Genomic DNA, 16886 nt, shown 5'->3' with positions numbered 1-16886 from the left:
CGATGTTTCGGTGTTGATTTGTCGTCCCGCGATTTTCAGTCCGCAGGAAAATACCGACAGCAGGGTCGGAACTACACGGTTGAAGACGGCGACATCGTGTTCTTCAAGTTCAACGCCGGCGCCGGTCTGAAGGAGGCAAAGAAGAAGTGATGGCAGGCCTTGCTTCTGGTAATGCTCGTCCACCTTTACCTGAACCTTGTTCTCTTCTCATATTGCAGTCCGGCGCTCTGAACAAGACTTAACTACGCACTTGTAATAACCAGAATCATCTCGCATGGAGTTGCTTTCTGATCCACGTATAGAATTCTAGGTATAAATGTCTCTCTCTCTTATATCTACTTTAAAATCTAGAATATAAAACATAAAATTTTGAATTGTAATCATAAAAATTTCTACATTTGGTTTGTATGTGCTCATGTTACAAAGAATTTGTGTTGTAAGCCCTGCATCGCAGTTTTGAATTATTTATCGTGAAATTTTTACGCGCCTTCGTAATTGAACACTAACACACCGCGTAACGCGTTTGTATCTTACGCGACGTATCGTGATTTACGAGAAAATTTTTAATCAGATTTGTGACGTCGTAAGAGAAATCTCAAATATGGCGGCAGACGGAGAATTTCTTGAATAGACGATTGAATTTTATCTCGTCGGTAATGACTCTTCGGGGTTAATCAGCAAATATCACAAAAATTGTGATGCTCGTATATTTAAAGCCGCGCGCCAGAATTATTTAATTGGATAGCGAGAAATGGAACCAACATCACCCGTCCCGGTGAACGGGTGCGTCATATTTAAAATGGCCACGAAGTTTTTGACTTTGACACGTGACTTTCGTCTTAGTCTTTCATTTATAACGTAGTAAAACATTGTAATGTGGGGTAGCTCGTCTCTCTAATGCTTTTAAGTTTATATTTTTCATTAGCCGTTTTCAAGACACCTAATCCTAGATATTCCGTCTTTGAGCCTAGTTTATGAATCTCCGGTTGCGAACTGCTCATAAAACAAAAGGTCACGTGACATTTCAGGTTCTAATGGCGTCAGGTATGAAGACCGACTTCTGGGATGTCGCGGCGTTTGTCGTCTCTATCTTGGCGATGTGTCACCTCGATAATGCAGGCAGCAGGCACCTCTGAAATGTCCGTAATCTTCTGCACACCGCGACATCCCAGAAGACGAGGTTTTACTTGTAATGCGACTGTGACACGTAGGCGCTTAGAGGGAGAGCAGGAATATCTCCTACTCATTCTTGACCTGGGCACTAGATGGCGATGAGTGGTCATCGTAATGCCCAGGCCGCCCTTTACTCCAGGGAAAGGTCCCGGTGCCCACCGGACAGAAGCCTGGGTGGGCCCCAGAACCGATCTGGACGCAGAGGCTGGAGGGAAAATCCAAAATCCAACCTATACAAGTCCTTTCTACATTGACTCACGCCTTCCTTGATACTATCCATTTGCTAAGGACATCGGAACTTCTCAAGGTCGACTGTTCTCCACGTAGGTATTTCCCCAGGACGTTAATTATCACTTATGTTCACAGCTTCCCAAACCATCGGCTATTCATTGAGTTTGATTTAAAAATGTTTTTAAGTTTGTACTCGTAATTTGGTGAGGATATCTCGCTCTTATCGCGAAGATTGTTGACGTACAAATTGCTATGAGAAGAGGACAGCGAGAATTTTATATGATATTTGCCTGAGCTCGTAACTCTGTCGTCTGATGAACTTTGTACTGACCCCGAGAAACGTGCCCCAGTTCTCCGTAAAAAAAACTTGTTGAGTATCGGAAAGAAAGAAGCGGGAAATTTCCACTTCATTGTATTTACGTTTCTTTGGTGATCAGTAAGAAGGACATAAGTCAGACGCGATGCCTAAAGAAACGTGATAAGAGGCTGTTCTTGCCGAGCACGGTGATTTATATACCTGGTTTTACATTTTATGTAGTCTGGTGCGATTGATATCGTAAATTTGTGTTTTGTTTTGTCTGACAGTAGGATATTGCGCTTTGGGTATACAATTGATGTATTGATAGATGTTTCTTTATAAAAAGAATTTCTGGAAGAAGTTGTTTCTTCCGGATGAAAATACTTTGCTTGTTATTTAAGGTTAATGAAATTGCTCTTGAAGAATAAAATACGAACGGAGAACTTAACAGCGTTTGAGTGTACTTGGAAGAAAGTTTGTACATTTATTCAGTTTTGTCAGCTGCAGATGGAGACTGACCTTGAAAAGACGGGACACCGACAACTGTTTCGTTCTCTGCGCTCGTCACGTGACAGTTTTCTATTGGTGAGGCGTCAGTGCACTGCGCTGTTGTAAAAGACGAGCCCGTAACCAGTAGTAGAAGTCGTATTCTGAATCGAGTGCCTTTTCGAGGTATTTACGAGTAGAACGACTGACGTGTTGTGGACGTTTCGGATTCCTGTTGTGGCGTGGTTCTGTAATGACGAAACGTCGATTGTAAATTTTATTATCATTCATAATTTAGTCAATTATATTTATAAAAAAAAATTGTACTCTGTGAAATCTGTACAATTCCGCGTATGTTAGATGGGAGTCTAGTTAAATGTATTTTCTCGTATACTGACAGATCAAATCTTAAAAAAAAAAATACAAAAATGTCATAAGCAGAAAATGTTTTAAGAAACGAAAATAATTCATTCAGTAATTCTGGAAATTAAATGTATTGAGAGGCGAAAATTTTGAATCGTATTCTTCTGGGTTCTGACATCCTGTAGTCTTATAGGTTCATAGGAACGCATTGGAGGAAAGTATCACTTCTGTCTTCAGGGTAGAAATTACTTCCAACCGCCTACATGGAATCAAGAGAGAGAAAATTCTCGTTTTCACCGCCATGAAGACCTTAAATCTCATAATTTAAATTTAATATACGAGCTTCATGTCTCTATGGGAATCAGGATGATGTCATACCCATTAAATCTTGAAAGTAAATTTTCTGGACTCCTCGAAAAAAGTACGGAAGACGTTTTTCTAATAGAGCCAGGGTGGCGTTCAATTCCTCCAGAATGCCGACGACTGGAAAATAACGTTCCACGTTGGCCTTGGCTGTTTCCAGAGCTCGCTGTTCGTTAAGTAACCTGAAACATTTAAAAAGGTCAGGAACGAAAGTGCAAATTTAATTTATTATAATACTCGTCTAGCGGTTAGAACGCTGGCCTTGTAATCCTGGGGTCTCGGGTTCGATTCCCGGCGGTGCCCGAATTTATAACTTGTGTTGGGCAAGGCCGTGGTCTAGGCAACACGGAGTTTTCCTCCGTGGCATCCCAACAATTACTCCATTCACACACAGAAGAAGGCAATGGCAAACCACTTCTGGATCATCTGCCAAGAACGTATATGAACAGGTCCCAGTCCGAGAAAAGGATGGAAGGATCCTGTTCATATGGACCTGTCGTCAGACAGAACACTAAATAATAATAAGATGAGGTGGTCTAGCGGTTAGAACGCTGGCCTTGTAATCCTGGGGTCTCGGGTTCGATTCCCGGCGGTGCCCGAATTTATAACTTGTGTTGGGCAAGGCCGTGGTCTACGCAACACGGAGTTTTCCTCCGTGGCATCCCAACAATTACTCCATTCACACACAGAAGAAGGCAATGGCAAACCACTTCTGGATCATCTGCCAAGAACGTATATGAACAGGTCCCAGTCCGAGAAAAGGATGGAAGGATCCTGTTCATATGGACCTGTCGTCAGACAGAACACTAAATAATAACTCGTTCGATACAACCCCAAGTACTTCCGGTTGACCTTTCACCATTTCAGATTCCCCGTTGAAACTTCCATAGGAATTACCAAGGCGAAGGTCTGAACTCACGTGCACCAGTCTTGGTGTCCACAGAAGTATGGGATGGTGAGGTCGTACGTCTTTCCAGCGTTGTAGGCGCACTCGGGATCCCCTGATTGGACGCAGTCGTCAAAACTTTTACTTCTAAATTCTTTAGATTTTAATTGTGGTGCGTCCTGTAGATCTGGACTGCGAGGATTTGGCGTTACACGTGCGTAGTAAAACCTGTGCCAACATGAACATGATTGAGATGGACTGATCTGTCTACACGTCTGTTCTCAAACATAAATTGTAAAAGTAAGTATGTTGTTCTCTGATATTGATATAATTTTCTTGAAAAATAGAAATGAGGGAAAGAAAATATAATCTGTACTCTACCAAATTCTCTTACGAAGACCAAAGATTGGCGTAACATATAGCATGCATGGCAGCTAAGAGAAATATACGACTCTGTCAGGAAAACATGAGGGGAAGAGACCTCTTGGGATTTGTGTGGAGACTCGCAAACCGCGAAATGATTGCCCTTCACTAATCAATAAATCACGTTCGTAGGAACGGATTGAACTTTAAGTGTGCGTCATAGTAGGAGTGCGTTACGTAATACATCGTGTAAAACTTCGCTTATGAAATGTCGTCATTTAAATGCAGGCTGCAGAGTCCAACAGAAGTGAATCAGACTTTCCTTCCACTCTTCTGTAGTGTCTTTTGATGGAAGGAAAAATATTACAAAAAAGGAGTAATGTATCGAAAGAGAAAAGGTTTTACTTTCACGTTGTCGGAACATTTACGAATAAAAATGTTGTTTGGAGACCGAGTCATGGCGTTATTTTTATTTAGTAAGAAGGAAATTTAGTGCCAAAAATTATACACCGTTCAAGTTCAGTATTTTCAAATTTTTTCCGTGTTACAAACGAAAATCTCATTATGAAACATCTGTTTCTGCTCTAAGAACTCTGGTATTAAATAATGGAAGTGGTAATAAATGTTTTATGTAACATTTAAATTATGGCGTTTCAACGATGGGAATGATAAATTACGGTGGAAATTCTAAAACAGAAGACAATATTCATTTTCTGAACGAAATTGTTGGTTTGACATGTTTAAAGTCGGCAATGCCCACAGCAATTGAGTGTATTTTAAATTCGTTTTATTATAATAAAATTTGTTGGAAGTAGGCTTAAATTGAATTCAGTCCATTTTACGTAATCTCATAATCTCACATTTTCGTGCATCCGTAGTTAGTAATCTCTGCGTATTTCGCCGAAAACTAACACTGATAGACCTGGTAGTCATTTTTGCGCGAACCTCGCTGGACTTTAATTCGATCTGACCTGGAAGCCGCTTTCTGGACAGGATCTCTCACGAGGTTGATATAAGTTGGAGACTGCCGGTCGAAGTGACTGAAATTGAGGAAGTACACGTGCCGGTCAAAGGTCACGGGCACTGCTTCGTCTCGAACTTTCCTTGTCACTGTCTCCACTAATTCCTCCTGAAAACGGACAAGAACTATTAAGAAGTCAGGTTGCAGATTCTGACGGCGTCCATGTTGGTCTGCACACGATTTCACAATCCAAAATACCAACATCGACAACAATTAAGATCTCCGAGGTTTATGAAGATTTTGGTTCGCCCAAAATAAATTGTTTTAAGATTCAGAAATTATACAGCTGTATAATCATGCAACAAGCGATCTTGAACATTTCATGTTATTAAAGTATTAAATTGCGTATTGTGATGTTCGTCTGTTCAGAAATAAAGCATATAAAGTCTTTCGTTTGAGCATTGCGAGTGGATCGGCATTTTATGATATTTAGTGTCAACAAAAACAAACATTGCAGGTTACAAGCGAGAACCGAATCGGTCATCAAATTAAAAATTTTCAAAATTTGTAATTCGTGGCCTGTGCAAGGGTTTGGTAGACTAGAAGGGGGGGATTGGATGGCCACCAAGGAGGGTCTAATGAAAGTAGTTTATAAAAATATGAACTGAATTGAAGTAGTTAATTATAAGTTTTGATACGTGTTTATAAATTAATAATTTTCAATTACCTTCGTTATGAAGATTTGATTATTGTGATGATTCGGGAAAATAAAGGTGGTCTGTCTTATCTGGAGTAACTGAGAAAAAGCACTTGCATTATTAATGCCGATTTCCTGGACGAGTTTTGAACCAGGGGATTTTTCGACGAGCGTAATAAATAGAAGGTGATGGGAAAAGACTTACTTACCTGCTGAATTCTGTTAAGCTTCCTCACATTTCCTCCTCCGAGACGAATATGACGAAAACTATTCGCTCCCTGCAGCCACTGTAGCAAAAGAACCAACATTTCACTTCCCGATTTGGGAACTCTGTTGAAGAACAAAACATGGCCGCTGAGTTCAGGAACTCGGGCGTCTTGTCTCAGTTCCGTTAAAGACTTCGTAATTCTTCGGACTGATGGCGTCACTACAGGGAACTTTGCCTTTGTAACCAAGATGTCGTTCTTCCTCCACGGATTTTGCACATTTAATATTAACATTCCAGTACCGGCCATCAGAGCTACGATAATTAGAAACCACGGATAAGTAAAACGTCGTGAATGTATCATGGCAAGATGATTCTCGCGTTGTCCATTGCCTCTCTCTTCGACATGCCACAGTAAAAGTGAAGGGATATTAATCGACCCGAACTGGCTAGCTAAGCGCTTGTGAGGTCCATGTTTTTGTAGGTCATGATGTTCGCTGGCTGTACGACGACGCTTTCAGATGAAAGTGGTTGGCCTACTGTTGGAAAGTCACTTTTCTAACCTCGGGGACGAGGGGACAGTCACGTGACTTGGTTATAACTGTTGTTCAGTTGACACTTCGTCGAAAAATCAAGGTTGATAATCCTTGGCATCTGCCTCCATGGATGAGAATCCTTTTAGGATCTGATGATCGGTCGGCTGCTTAAAAAAAACTTTCCTGTCGCCTTTTATGGCCTGACGGTGGACCCATGTTTTGAGCTAGATGAACCCAGCCTTAGCGGGTTTCAGGATTAATGGTGATTTCTTTGGTAGAACGGAATAATCATTGGTGTATTCAATGAGCATTCTCACCGTTAAATTTTTCATGATTACTCTTATTTATGGTTTATTTTTTAGGCTAACAGTAGCTCAGACTGTTTTTATACGTAAGCGCCATCGCCATGTTTGCAAATCTTAACAAATGAAGTCTGCCTTCTATAAAACTAGGAGAAGCTTTTAAAGGGCTCTGTGTTTTCGAAAGACGTTCGCATAGCAATATTTAGAATCTTGACTGCATGCACCCATAACCGACTGAGCTACTGCTTATACCGCAGATAGGTCATCTTTGTATTTACTTCAGTTCATAGGTGGCAGCACGGCGCTTCGTTACCAACCAATAGCATTGGATTTACATATTTGCAAGTACTTCTATGCCTATGAGATTGCTTAACCGAAATAATTTGTGTAATAGTCTTACCAAAATATTATTATTCCTCTTCCTAAGACGCTTCTACGTCGCATATGTAACATCTGAGATTCTGTATATTAAAAATAAAATAGTATCATCTTTGTTGAAGTGTTGGTAGATGTGTTACCTGAAATGAGTATGTATAAACTATTATAGATGGCAGCACAGCTCACAAGTGCCGGCACCCAACAAGGAAGCCTTGAAATAATGTCGCAGTGGCTATTGACCTGTGATAATGCAATTTACAGTGGTTTAATATGCAAGACACGCCAGTTAAAATAAAACGTATTTTATGTCATAAAAATGCAACTCGAAAGTATACTGAAATTATTAAAAAAAACTCTTTAATCACGTTATGATTAATTCAGAATCGGAAGTTCCCTAAATGAGTTTGAGGTTCTGATTCAAAATAAATGCGAAAAATAAACTATCGTTATTAAAATTAAATAAGACTGTTCTCGCCGTCCGAAAAATTCACTTATAATATTTATGAAGTTTTAATACAAATTAGAGATAGCAGATCAACAATGGCGTGAGGAATGTATACAGCTGATTACCAGTGTGAAGGGTCAATGAAAGTAACACTTACATATATAATTCTGTTAGATTGATATAACTTATAAAATAGACCATATATTTTATTATTACGATATTGTTCTTGACATTTGTAAACACAAATCTATTTATAGTTTTTAATGGTGTTTATTCCGGAACCGGCTCACTCGGGTATGCTAATCGTCTTGCTTGTATTGGTATTACCAGTGTAAACTGGTAGTCGAAGTTTCTAGCGTTTTATATCTGACCAGTGGGCAATTGGGTTTGGTGGTGTTGTTGATTTGCGTGTAGTATTATCAGTTTAAAATTCAGTGAGGAAATGGCACGACAGCGGAAAAGTTCGTCGTGGGATGACCTGGATTTGACTAGTGATGAGGTGGAAAGACTTGGTGCTGCTTTGAAGAAGGAAGAATTTCGAAACCTTCTGATGGAATATGTGGAAGAAATTAATGACCCGGAAAACAAGAAGCAGTACGAAAAAGAAATTACAGAACTTGAGAAGGAGAGAGGAATTGATATTTCATTTATCAATCCAGAACCTTGCTATGTGATAAAATCCAGTGTTGATGGCCAGAAGAAGGCGTTTATAAATATTTGCCAAAATGACAAAGTCGGCAAACCGACATCGGTACCAATGACAAAATCAGGGTCCAGAGGACTCAATTGGTCTCTCCCATTGACGCAGGCCCCACCAAGAGACGATCTGGATAAAAATGGGAATCGGTGCACTGTTTTTGATGTTGTGTTCCATCCAGATACACATCGACTGGCAGTAAACAATGCAGAATTCAAGAAAATGCTCAACAACACTGCACTGGATGCTGTTGAAGACAATTTTCATGTACAGATTGACAGGAAAAATCTAAAATTTCCAAAAATGAAATACAAAGGGTCTCCTACACCATCAGTAATCAGGAAGAAGATTGATAATGTTCCTGTTATGAAGGAAGAATTTTCTATACCAGATGATGTTTACCCTTACAGATTTCCTGTTGAAGGCACAGAAGAACAAGCAAAAGATGACAAGCAGAATAAAAGAGGTAATGAAAATAAAGTTGGAAACACTTCTAGTACTGAAACACCATACACTACTCCACTGTTTGTGATAAAACACAGGCAGTCAATTGACATACAAGATTTTTCATATGACAGGGATGCAAAGTTGAATGCAACTGTACCAAAGCAACTGATAATTGAAGTACAACTGCCTCTATTGAATTCATCAGCAGATATGGTTCTAGATGTTACTCAGAAATCTGTATCACTTATAAGTGAAAAGCCAGCAAAATACAAACTTAGTTTGTTATTGCCATATGCAGTTCATGAAGAAGCAGGAAGTGCTAAGTTTGACCATAGTTCAAGGAAGTTGGTGATAACACTGTCAGTCAGACATGAAAATTACTTGCATTTGGCTGATATTGGGCGCGAGGACAGTGGTGTAGAAAGTGACCTGGGTCATCGAACTCCCGAGTCTGGTAGTGAGGAAGATGACAGTGTTAGGAACCACAATTCTTTAGTAGAAATTAAGGGAGAGGAAATAGCGTTACTAGAAATTACGTGTGATGAGGCATATCGGACTATGAACACAAATAAGAATAAATTCTTGAATCCAGATGTGCATTATATATTTCCTCCATTTACTTGTAATGTTGTGGACAACCTTATTGCATTTACTCTTCATGTTAAGAATGTGGAACCAGAATCCATAGAATTCTGTTTCTTGCGTGAAGATGAACGTGGTATTCATCTTCGATTCTCCTCAGTAGGTTCGGGTTTCTTCCCCATTCACTATGCTTTCTGCATGAAATTCCCATGTCCCATTTCTATATGTGAAGAATCATGTAGTGCAGAAGCATGGGATAACAATGTTATATTACAAGTTCAGTTGAAGCCTTGTGATACGAATGTGGTGGAATACTGGGCCGGAGCAGATGTCAGTTCAATGGCAAAGTATGATCTTCCAGAACCAGCAGCATCTGTTAGGAAACTGGAGAGATTTAAAGTGAGTAGACACAAGTTATTTTCCTCAAAAGAGTTTTTTGTGGTAAAAACTGTATTCACATTTATTTTTACCTGATTTTGGTTGTCCTGCCTTCTTGGTACGATCTTATATTATCTGCATCCACTTGTGAAACATCTTTTGTTTTAATATGCCTTTTCAGTTTGGATTATCTTTCAAACCCAGAAGATCATTTATATATTTTTTTAGTGCATAGAATTTCATCCCCAAATTTTGTTTTTCAGTATTTCATACTTTTCCATCGCTGTGTTTTTAAGTTCAGTGAAGGCAAAGAATGGAGTTTACATCCCTCATAAGCCATGCTTACACATCCATACCCAATCACCAAGCACCACCAGTCTAGAGTACAAAAAATCACATTGAATCATTTTATATGTAGAACTGTGAATTTATAAACTGCACTGAAACGTATCATGTGGGATCTTAAAATATATTCTGCACTTAAATCCAAGTTTCACATAGAATTTAGGGTGTTTACTTGTTCTATAGAAATTTTCACAACTTTTTACACTTTGAAGATTGGCTGTCTGTGCAGCTCAGCTTCTGAAAACTTTTTCAGATGAAGCAAACTTTTCACAACAGAAAAGAATTGTAACCTCTAAACTAATACATTTACTTGAGTGTCAGGATACCTGGAGTGTAATTGAATATCCAGTGAGCATTTACACAATTACCAGCTTGTTATCACAGTTACTAAAACATAACCTTCCTTTCTTAATCACACATGATTTGTAAACAAATGGTCACCTGCTAATAACTAAAACAGTTATGCTAATAGTTTTATCACCACTATCACTAACATCACAGTTATTTGCATCCAGTTAAGACTCATTCAGCAAGTAATCCATTTAATTCAAAGAAGAATTACTATTAATTATAATGCAGGCTGGAATTGTATTTATTACAAACCCAACGTGTCTCGACCTTAGAAGGTCATCTTGAGATTAACCATTCCAAGTTTCTTTGACACCCCTGACAATGACCTTTTACGAGTTGAAACATGTTGTAGGTTGCTGTCTTCTGTGTTGTTGCAGAAGTGCTTGCTGCCTCCATCATCAGGGTGATGGGTCCATTTTGTGTGACAGTATAGTCTTGAGATATGTTGAAACAATTCTGGTAGATGATACCTTCTAGGACAGTGGTATTCAACCTTTTTTGTTCGCGTACCCCCTAAGATGTCTTCGCGTACCCCCAGATATAATTTCTCTTCAACTTTGTACCCCCAAAGTTGTTGGTGTATAATTCAAGTTATACATAGTATATAATCTACATCTAAAATAAATTAAATAAATTACATTACTGATTATTCAGTGTTTATCATAAAATAATTTTTAAATTTCACGTACCCCTTAAGATGTCTTCGCATACCCCAGGTTGAATACCACTGTTCTAGGAAACCCTTCAGTAAAATATTATGTGGTTACCAAGTTGGCCACAGATTCTTATTCACTGTCCTGTATTCTCCAGACATATTTTGCACAAATTATTTTGTTACGTTTTGTTCAATAATTTATAAAATTATTGTCATTGTCACTTTATTTTAAATTTCGTACAGTTTTGTAATAGCGTGCATTCTGCTTGTGTATAAATGTCAGGATGGATGTTATTAACGTGTAATATTGTTTCCAGATCGAGGCTCTTAATAACACTTCAGATGAAGACATGAATGTAGAAGTAACCGCATTTAGTGAAAATGAAGTTGTTATTGAGATTTCTCAAGATAAAATTAATAAGGAAGAACTCATTGCTCTTGATAATGAGGATAATGATATTGAAGCAAATATTACTGAATCACTAGTTGGTGTCGCTTCAAGTCAGCAATGCGCCAACACAAGAACTGAAATTTACCAGAATGCTGAAGCAGTTTCTCAGTTTCGTGATGATAACAGGGTGCCACAGAAGTATAGGTCCGTATCTGAATCAAGTGGAGATGAATCCGTAAGTATTAGGGATGGCAAAAGTTGTTTATGACCACACATTAATAGCAAATAGGATGTTACGATGGAGTCGAAATTAAGATGAATGACGTGGACGGTGTATGTAGTGGATGCGTGATCGATTTTACTCGAACTTCTAACAGATATTGATGTTGGATCAAACGTGCATGATGCATCAAATGTTTCTGCTCGTGGTGATGTTCACTGCAGTGTAACTTTTCAGTAGAACACACTAAGATGATATATTCATCATTTTGTTCCTTAAATTTGTTTTAGAGTTTTAGCCCCAATAAGAAGGGAATTTTGAAAAATAATGGCCGAGTTATCCGTAGCCTCTCAGAGTCGAGTATGGATGATTATGTGTGGTCATCGTCTCTGGACATGGTGACACAGTCTGGTTCAGAATCGCGCATTCCGGAAGAGGTGACGGAGGAGGACGAGGAGGAGAGAGAAGTCAAGAAGACTGTGCGTTTCAATGAAGTTGTATCACAAAAGACTTACAGGTTTGTCAGCCGACTCTCTGAGCTCATGTTCACATGAAATTAAATTTCTTGTTTAAGATATACATCTTCCAGGTTGAGATTTTGGGTTCTTACAGTACCAAGAATGAATATGACTGTTTTCTGGGTTGTGGTGTGTGGTATGGTAGATGTTTTACCAATGTTTCAGATGTTTCATTGCCCTGTTGATGGAGGCAGAAAATGCCTCTGAAACATCAGTGAACTTTGACCAGATACACGGTCCAACATCACATAAGACAATCATCTTCAGTCTTTTGGGTTGTTGCACAATATAGCCTTCAGAGTGAAGGTGATGTTGGATGTTCCACCAAGGATCCCGTGTTCGCTGTTGTAACTCACGTCGCCATGAAAACTTCACGTCCTACTTTAGTTTTTGTTGTATTTGTGATCTATCATGTTACGCAAGTTAGGGACAGTACCGGACTTTACTACAGTTTTACATTTAGTCTTTTTAATAGTAGAAGTCTACGTTGTTTATATTAAGATAATTTATTAAGTATGGTTAAATCTGTTGCCTACTTTTTAAAAAGATATTAAACAGGTGACACATTGCATTAATATTTCGTGTTAACAGTGTTTGGTAGGGTGAATGAGGTTACTTATGCTTCATTTCTAAAGCAATGTCTTGTTCTGTTTTATTGTTCCGTCCCTAGACTTCGTAGATTCGTTAATCCATATCCTTGTAAGTCAAAATGAAAGATATTCTTTTTAGTTTATGCTGTGTTCCAAATTTGCTGTCATATGAAATTAAATATGTATTCTGGAATGTGAACTTCAGGACCAACTCGAGCATATTGGGTCAGCGCAAAAAGAACCAACGAAAAATGCGGAACAAGAGACGCTGTCAGGAACGTCGTGCAAGCGAGAGTGAAAATTCAGAAGGAGAAGCTGAAAAAGAACGGGAGAGAGATAAAAAGACTGACGACGAAAAGGAGAAGAGTGAAATCGGGTTAGACGAGGAACTGTCAGCCGGCTGTGACGGTGGGGATTCCAGTCCAGCAGTCAAAGACAGCAAAGAGCCTAATAAGACAGAAGAAGATGCGGGCAAGCCGTCTCATGCCGAGTTACAGCCACTTAGTGCCGCAAATCCATCTAAACAGTTGCCCAGCAAAGGAAAGAAGAAGAATCGGAAAGGAGCAACAGCTCTGCAGTCCAGTGTCTCCGGAGTTCCCCAGATTGAATTTGGGAGTGATTTGATCTTTGATCTTGAAATGTAAAGGCACTGTAATATCCAGCGGTTACTCCTTGCATTATGTGATGCATCTTATCATTAATTCCTCTTTATGTTTCGATGCATTAGAGTTCTTTAATTTATAGCTTTAATTAGAAATGTTTAGTACCTAGTCTTGGTATTTTGTCCCTTGGTAAACATTTTTATTTTTTAATATCATTGCAAGGGACAGAGGTATATTGACACTGTTTTTAATTCTCCTTAAAAGAAGTAAGATGCTTACTATAATAGCAACATAGGCGGTAGGCCATCAGTGAGAAATCACAATAAAATTTCCCACCTTCGTGTATGTGATACGCAGTTTTCATCTCAAATACTGTTTTCATAGTACAAAATACTTTTCACCGTATGCATCTAATTGCATCCATAGCATAAAATGAATACAAAAAAACGGCGCATCTTAAATATTATTTGTTTGTTTTTTATTTACGTTCTGGCATTATAGATTTATTGATAATGCCATCACTTGTTAAAAGTTTGTTGTTCATATTTACATAAATATTCAAAGTGCTTGAATGAAGCGATAGTGTTACTGCAGGAAAAAATGTCATAGACAACTTAATGAAATTTACTTTATATAAATTATTTCTTTGATGTAAAGATAAAGTAACAGAAATTTAGAAGGCATAATCAATTTTTAATTATAATTTGAAGATATACGATGAAATATGTTAATTTAAAGTACCGCAAACAGACGTCGCATCCTTCTCGTCACGAGAGAGTAATATGTCGCCCATCACGTAGGTAGCCCACGTTACTTCCACTTCTACTTCTAGCGCTGCTTCCGTCGATGGTACCTCACTCTATTGGAGGTATTCGGTGAATGAAAAATTGGCAATGAAATCCATATTCTGTGATTTGAAAATTAAATCCAGATTATATTATTTAAATGCCTTCAAAATATATGTTATTTGTCAGAATTTTTTGTTTGAAATTTCACAGTAAAAATTAAACACTGGCCACAGACTTTCAATTATTATTCATCAGATACTTTTCATGGATCACTCCCCCATGGAATTTTATACAGTGTGCACTCTTGGATTAACGTCTACATAATTTGAAGCATCCGTGAATTTTACAATTTTGTAAATCTTTTCTAAATGTTGGAGAAAATTAACATTTCCTAAAAAAAAGTATAATAGGAATGAAATGTTTCTTGATACGTTGTTACTTCACGATTTGGTGAGTCAGTTTTCCCTACCACATTACAGCGTTTCTGTTGGTAACACTGGTGAAGAGTTTTGAAATGGCTGGATGGATCCGCTGTTCGAACGTTTGCGCTGCCTGTGAGGTGCCCTGATCAGTGTTTCTGTCGTGTATATGACATATATCTGTAGCTTTCATATCATCGCTGAATTTTAAAGTATTACAAACATCGCAGTTATGATTTTCCCTTGATACTTATTTCAGGGCATAAACTAATAATAAAATTATTTTCATGACTGAATTTTCTGGAACATGATCAGAGAAAATTTGTAAGGAATTGACTCAGTTACTAGGTAATATTTTTAATGACTTGTGAGCAGATAAAATTGTAATTTAATATTCAGAAGCGCGTTAATTATTCCAAGCACATCTGCGCGCATACTGCAAAATGTTTTGATTTGTGCAGCATTTGCTAGGAATTTAGAGATCGACCATGTACTAGTGACAATTTCAGATACTGATTCTGGATTGCGTTACTGAACGGAATGGAAATATGATTCACTTTGTTAAACATTTATGAAGGGAAGCACAACTTTTCTTTTAATTTTATCTGCGGTAAAGAAGGTCGAAGGAACGAGACAAGTATGTTTTCTGTCGCATGCACCGCTTTGGACGTTTATTTGAGAAACGTTTTTTGCAAGCATAAACTATCGAATGTATACGAGTTGTTTGTCGGTACGATAAGATGGTTGGTGTAAGAATAATAACTGATATCTCTGTCCGCGTAGGAATCTCTTTTAGAGAGTTTGATAAGATGGCGAAAATGGCTAGTTACACCGATTATTCTCGATTGCGGTTTTAATTATAAAAATTTCAAGTAGGAAGTAGGTAATGGATGAAATAGTGATTAGTACAGAAAATTCTAAAAAGGATGAAGTTTTGTTATAGGAAAGCTGCTAAGTATGGTTTAGCATTTCATGTTATAATTTTTTTCAAGCTGGGGTAAGTATTTTGTATTTATGTGTTTCGTATGATTCTCAGCATAAACAGCGATTACTTCCGTGAACCGCGTTAACAAGTTGACCTTTGTAATGGTTTAATTGTTTAATTTGAATTACTGACTACATTTTTAAATGTTATTTGCATTATCTTTGGCCGTAAAGGGATAATGTGTGAGATGATTGTACATTTTAAATTCTGTCGTGTAAGTAAGGGCTGCTCAGAAGTATGTTGGGTTTTAAAACATTTTTATTTGTCCATAGAAAATATGTTTGAGGAAATCTAGACATGTTATATGTATCTTACTTCATGCTATGCTCTATACTAAAATTACTAAGTACTGAAGTATTGAAGGCTGCAGTAATTTTGGTGGAAAGAATTCTTCAGGAAGAGTGAATAGCACCATTTTGTTTGTAACACGTCAAGTCTCAACCAAATTTTCTGAATTTTCTTATGTGTTGCCTAGCTCACCTCTTTCTTTGATTTGTTTAATGCTGCACTCCTATGTAAGATAAATTTTGATCCATGAAGTATTACATCAAATAATGTTGAAGTAAGTTTAATAATTTTAAGACCATGTCTGCTACTATATTAGTTTGTAGTTGTAAGCTGTTAGTGCAAAATAGGCACTTTGGAAAAAAAATGTTCAGTAGAAAACATTGAAGAAGTAAGTTAGTTTCTGTTTGTATTTACTTAATTTATCGGCTTTAGTGTGTGTCTTTCCGTGTTGGTGTTTTGGTTGTTTGGGATAGTAGTGATGTGTAATGGGTAATAAAAACATCTTTTATAAACATTGATGAACTTTATGTTTCACAACTGAAACAACATAAAGTACATTTGATTCAGTCAAACAGCATTTACGTTTCATTCAAAAAGTCTATGGTTTGGGTATGGATGGTTAATTGCTTGGCAGAGTTGTTTATTGGTCTCCCCCCAGTTCCTTTGAGACAAACAGCAGATTGGTATTATGAAGTGGCCCATTACTCCTTGATTTTAGTTATTCCCAGTTCATTACATCCTACAATTTCTTGTGCAGTAGAGTTATAATTGTTCAGTTAGTCAAGAAGTGTCCTCCCATTTATAGATCCTGCCGCACGTTCCTCTAACAAGTCAGATCAATCTAGTTGGTAATATCATAACCTGTTTATAAGAACTATTTTATTCGCTTTAAATATGATAATTTTGCTATTGTGTATGGCGTCAGCCGAGATATGAATAGAAT

The 16886-nt window shown here is 37.8% G+C and overlaps 3 protein-coding genes across 4 annotated transcripts in view; 2 read left to right on the top strand and 1 right to left on the bottom strand.

Moving 5' to 3' along the window:
* Positions 1-2150, top strand: part of LOC110833558 (obg-like ATPase 1) — a 34393-nt gene extending 32243 nt beyond the window's left edge. For both annotated transcript variants that reach the window (XM_022071776.2, XM_087349007.1), the window contains one exon: positions 40-2150. In XM_022071776.2, the coding sequence (XP_021927468.1) occupies positions 40-150 (111 nt within the window). In that variant the 3' untranslated portion in view covers positions 151-2150. The remainder of the gene's footprint in view (positions 1-39) is intronic.
* Positions 2141-6582, bottom strand: LOC110833557 (uronyl 2-sulfotransferase). The gene is made up of 5 exons (XM_022071775.2): positions 6031-6582; positions 5135-5292; positions 3834-4028; positions 2930-3096; positions 2141-2436 (listed from the first exon to the last, which is right to left on the bottom strand). Exons 1-5 carry the CDS (start codon positions 6388-6390, stop codon positions 2282-2284), a joined length of 1035 nt encoding a protein of 344 aa, XP_021927467.2. The 5' UTR covers positions 6391-6582; the 3' UTR covers positions 2141-2281.
* Positions 6583-7456: 874 nt separating this feature from the next.
* Positions 7457-16459, top strand: Nop17l (PIH1 domain-containing protein Nop17-like). The gene is made up of 4 exons (XM_022071774.2): positions 7457-9812; positions 11460-11768; positions 12044-12270; positions 13067-16459. The coding sequence occupies exons 1-4, from the start codon at positions 8130-8132 to the stop codon at positions 13503-13505; spliced, it is 2658 nt and encodes an 885-aa protein (XP_021927466.2). The 5' UTR covers positions 7457-8129; the 3' UTR covers positions 13506-16459.
* Positions 16460-16886: the final 427 nt, after the last annotated feature.

This window comes from Zootermopsis nevadensis, unplaced genomic scaffold, assembly GCF_977971745.1.
Source record: "Zootermopsis nevadensis isolate Lab colony 2312 unplaced genomic scaffold, Znev_1.0 Znev_ptg000015l, whole genome shotgun sequence".
NCBI lineage: Eukaryota > Metazoa > Arthropoda > Insecta > Blattodea > Termopsidae > Zootermopsis > Zootermopsis nevadensis.
This window is presented reverse-complemented; position numbering and strand designations above follow the sequence as displayed.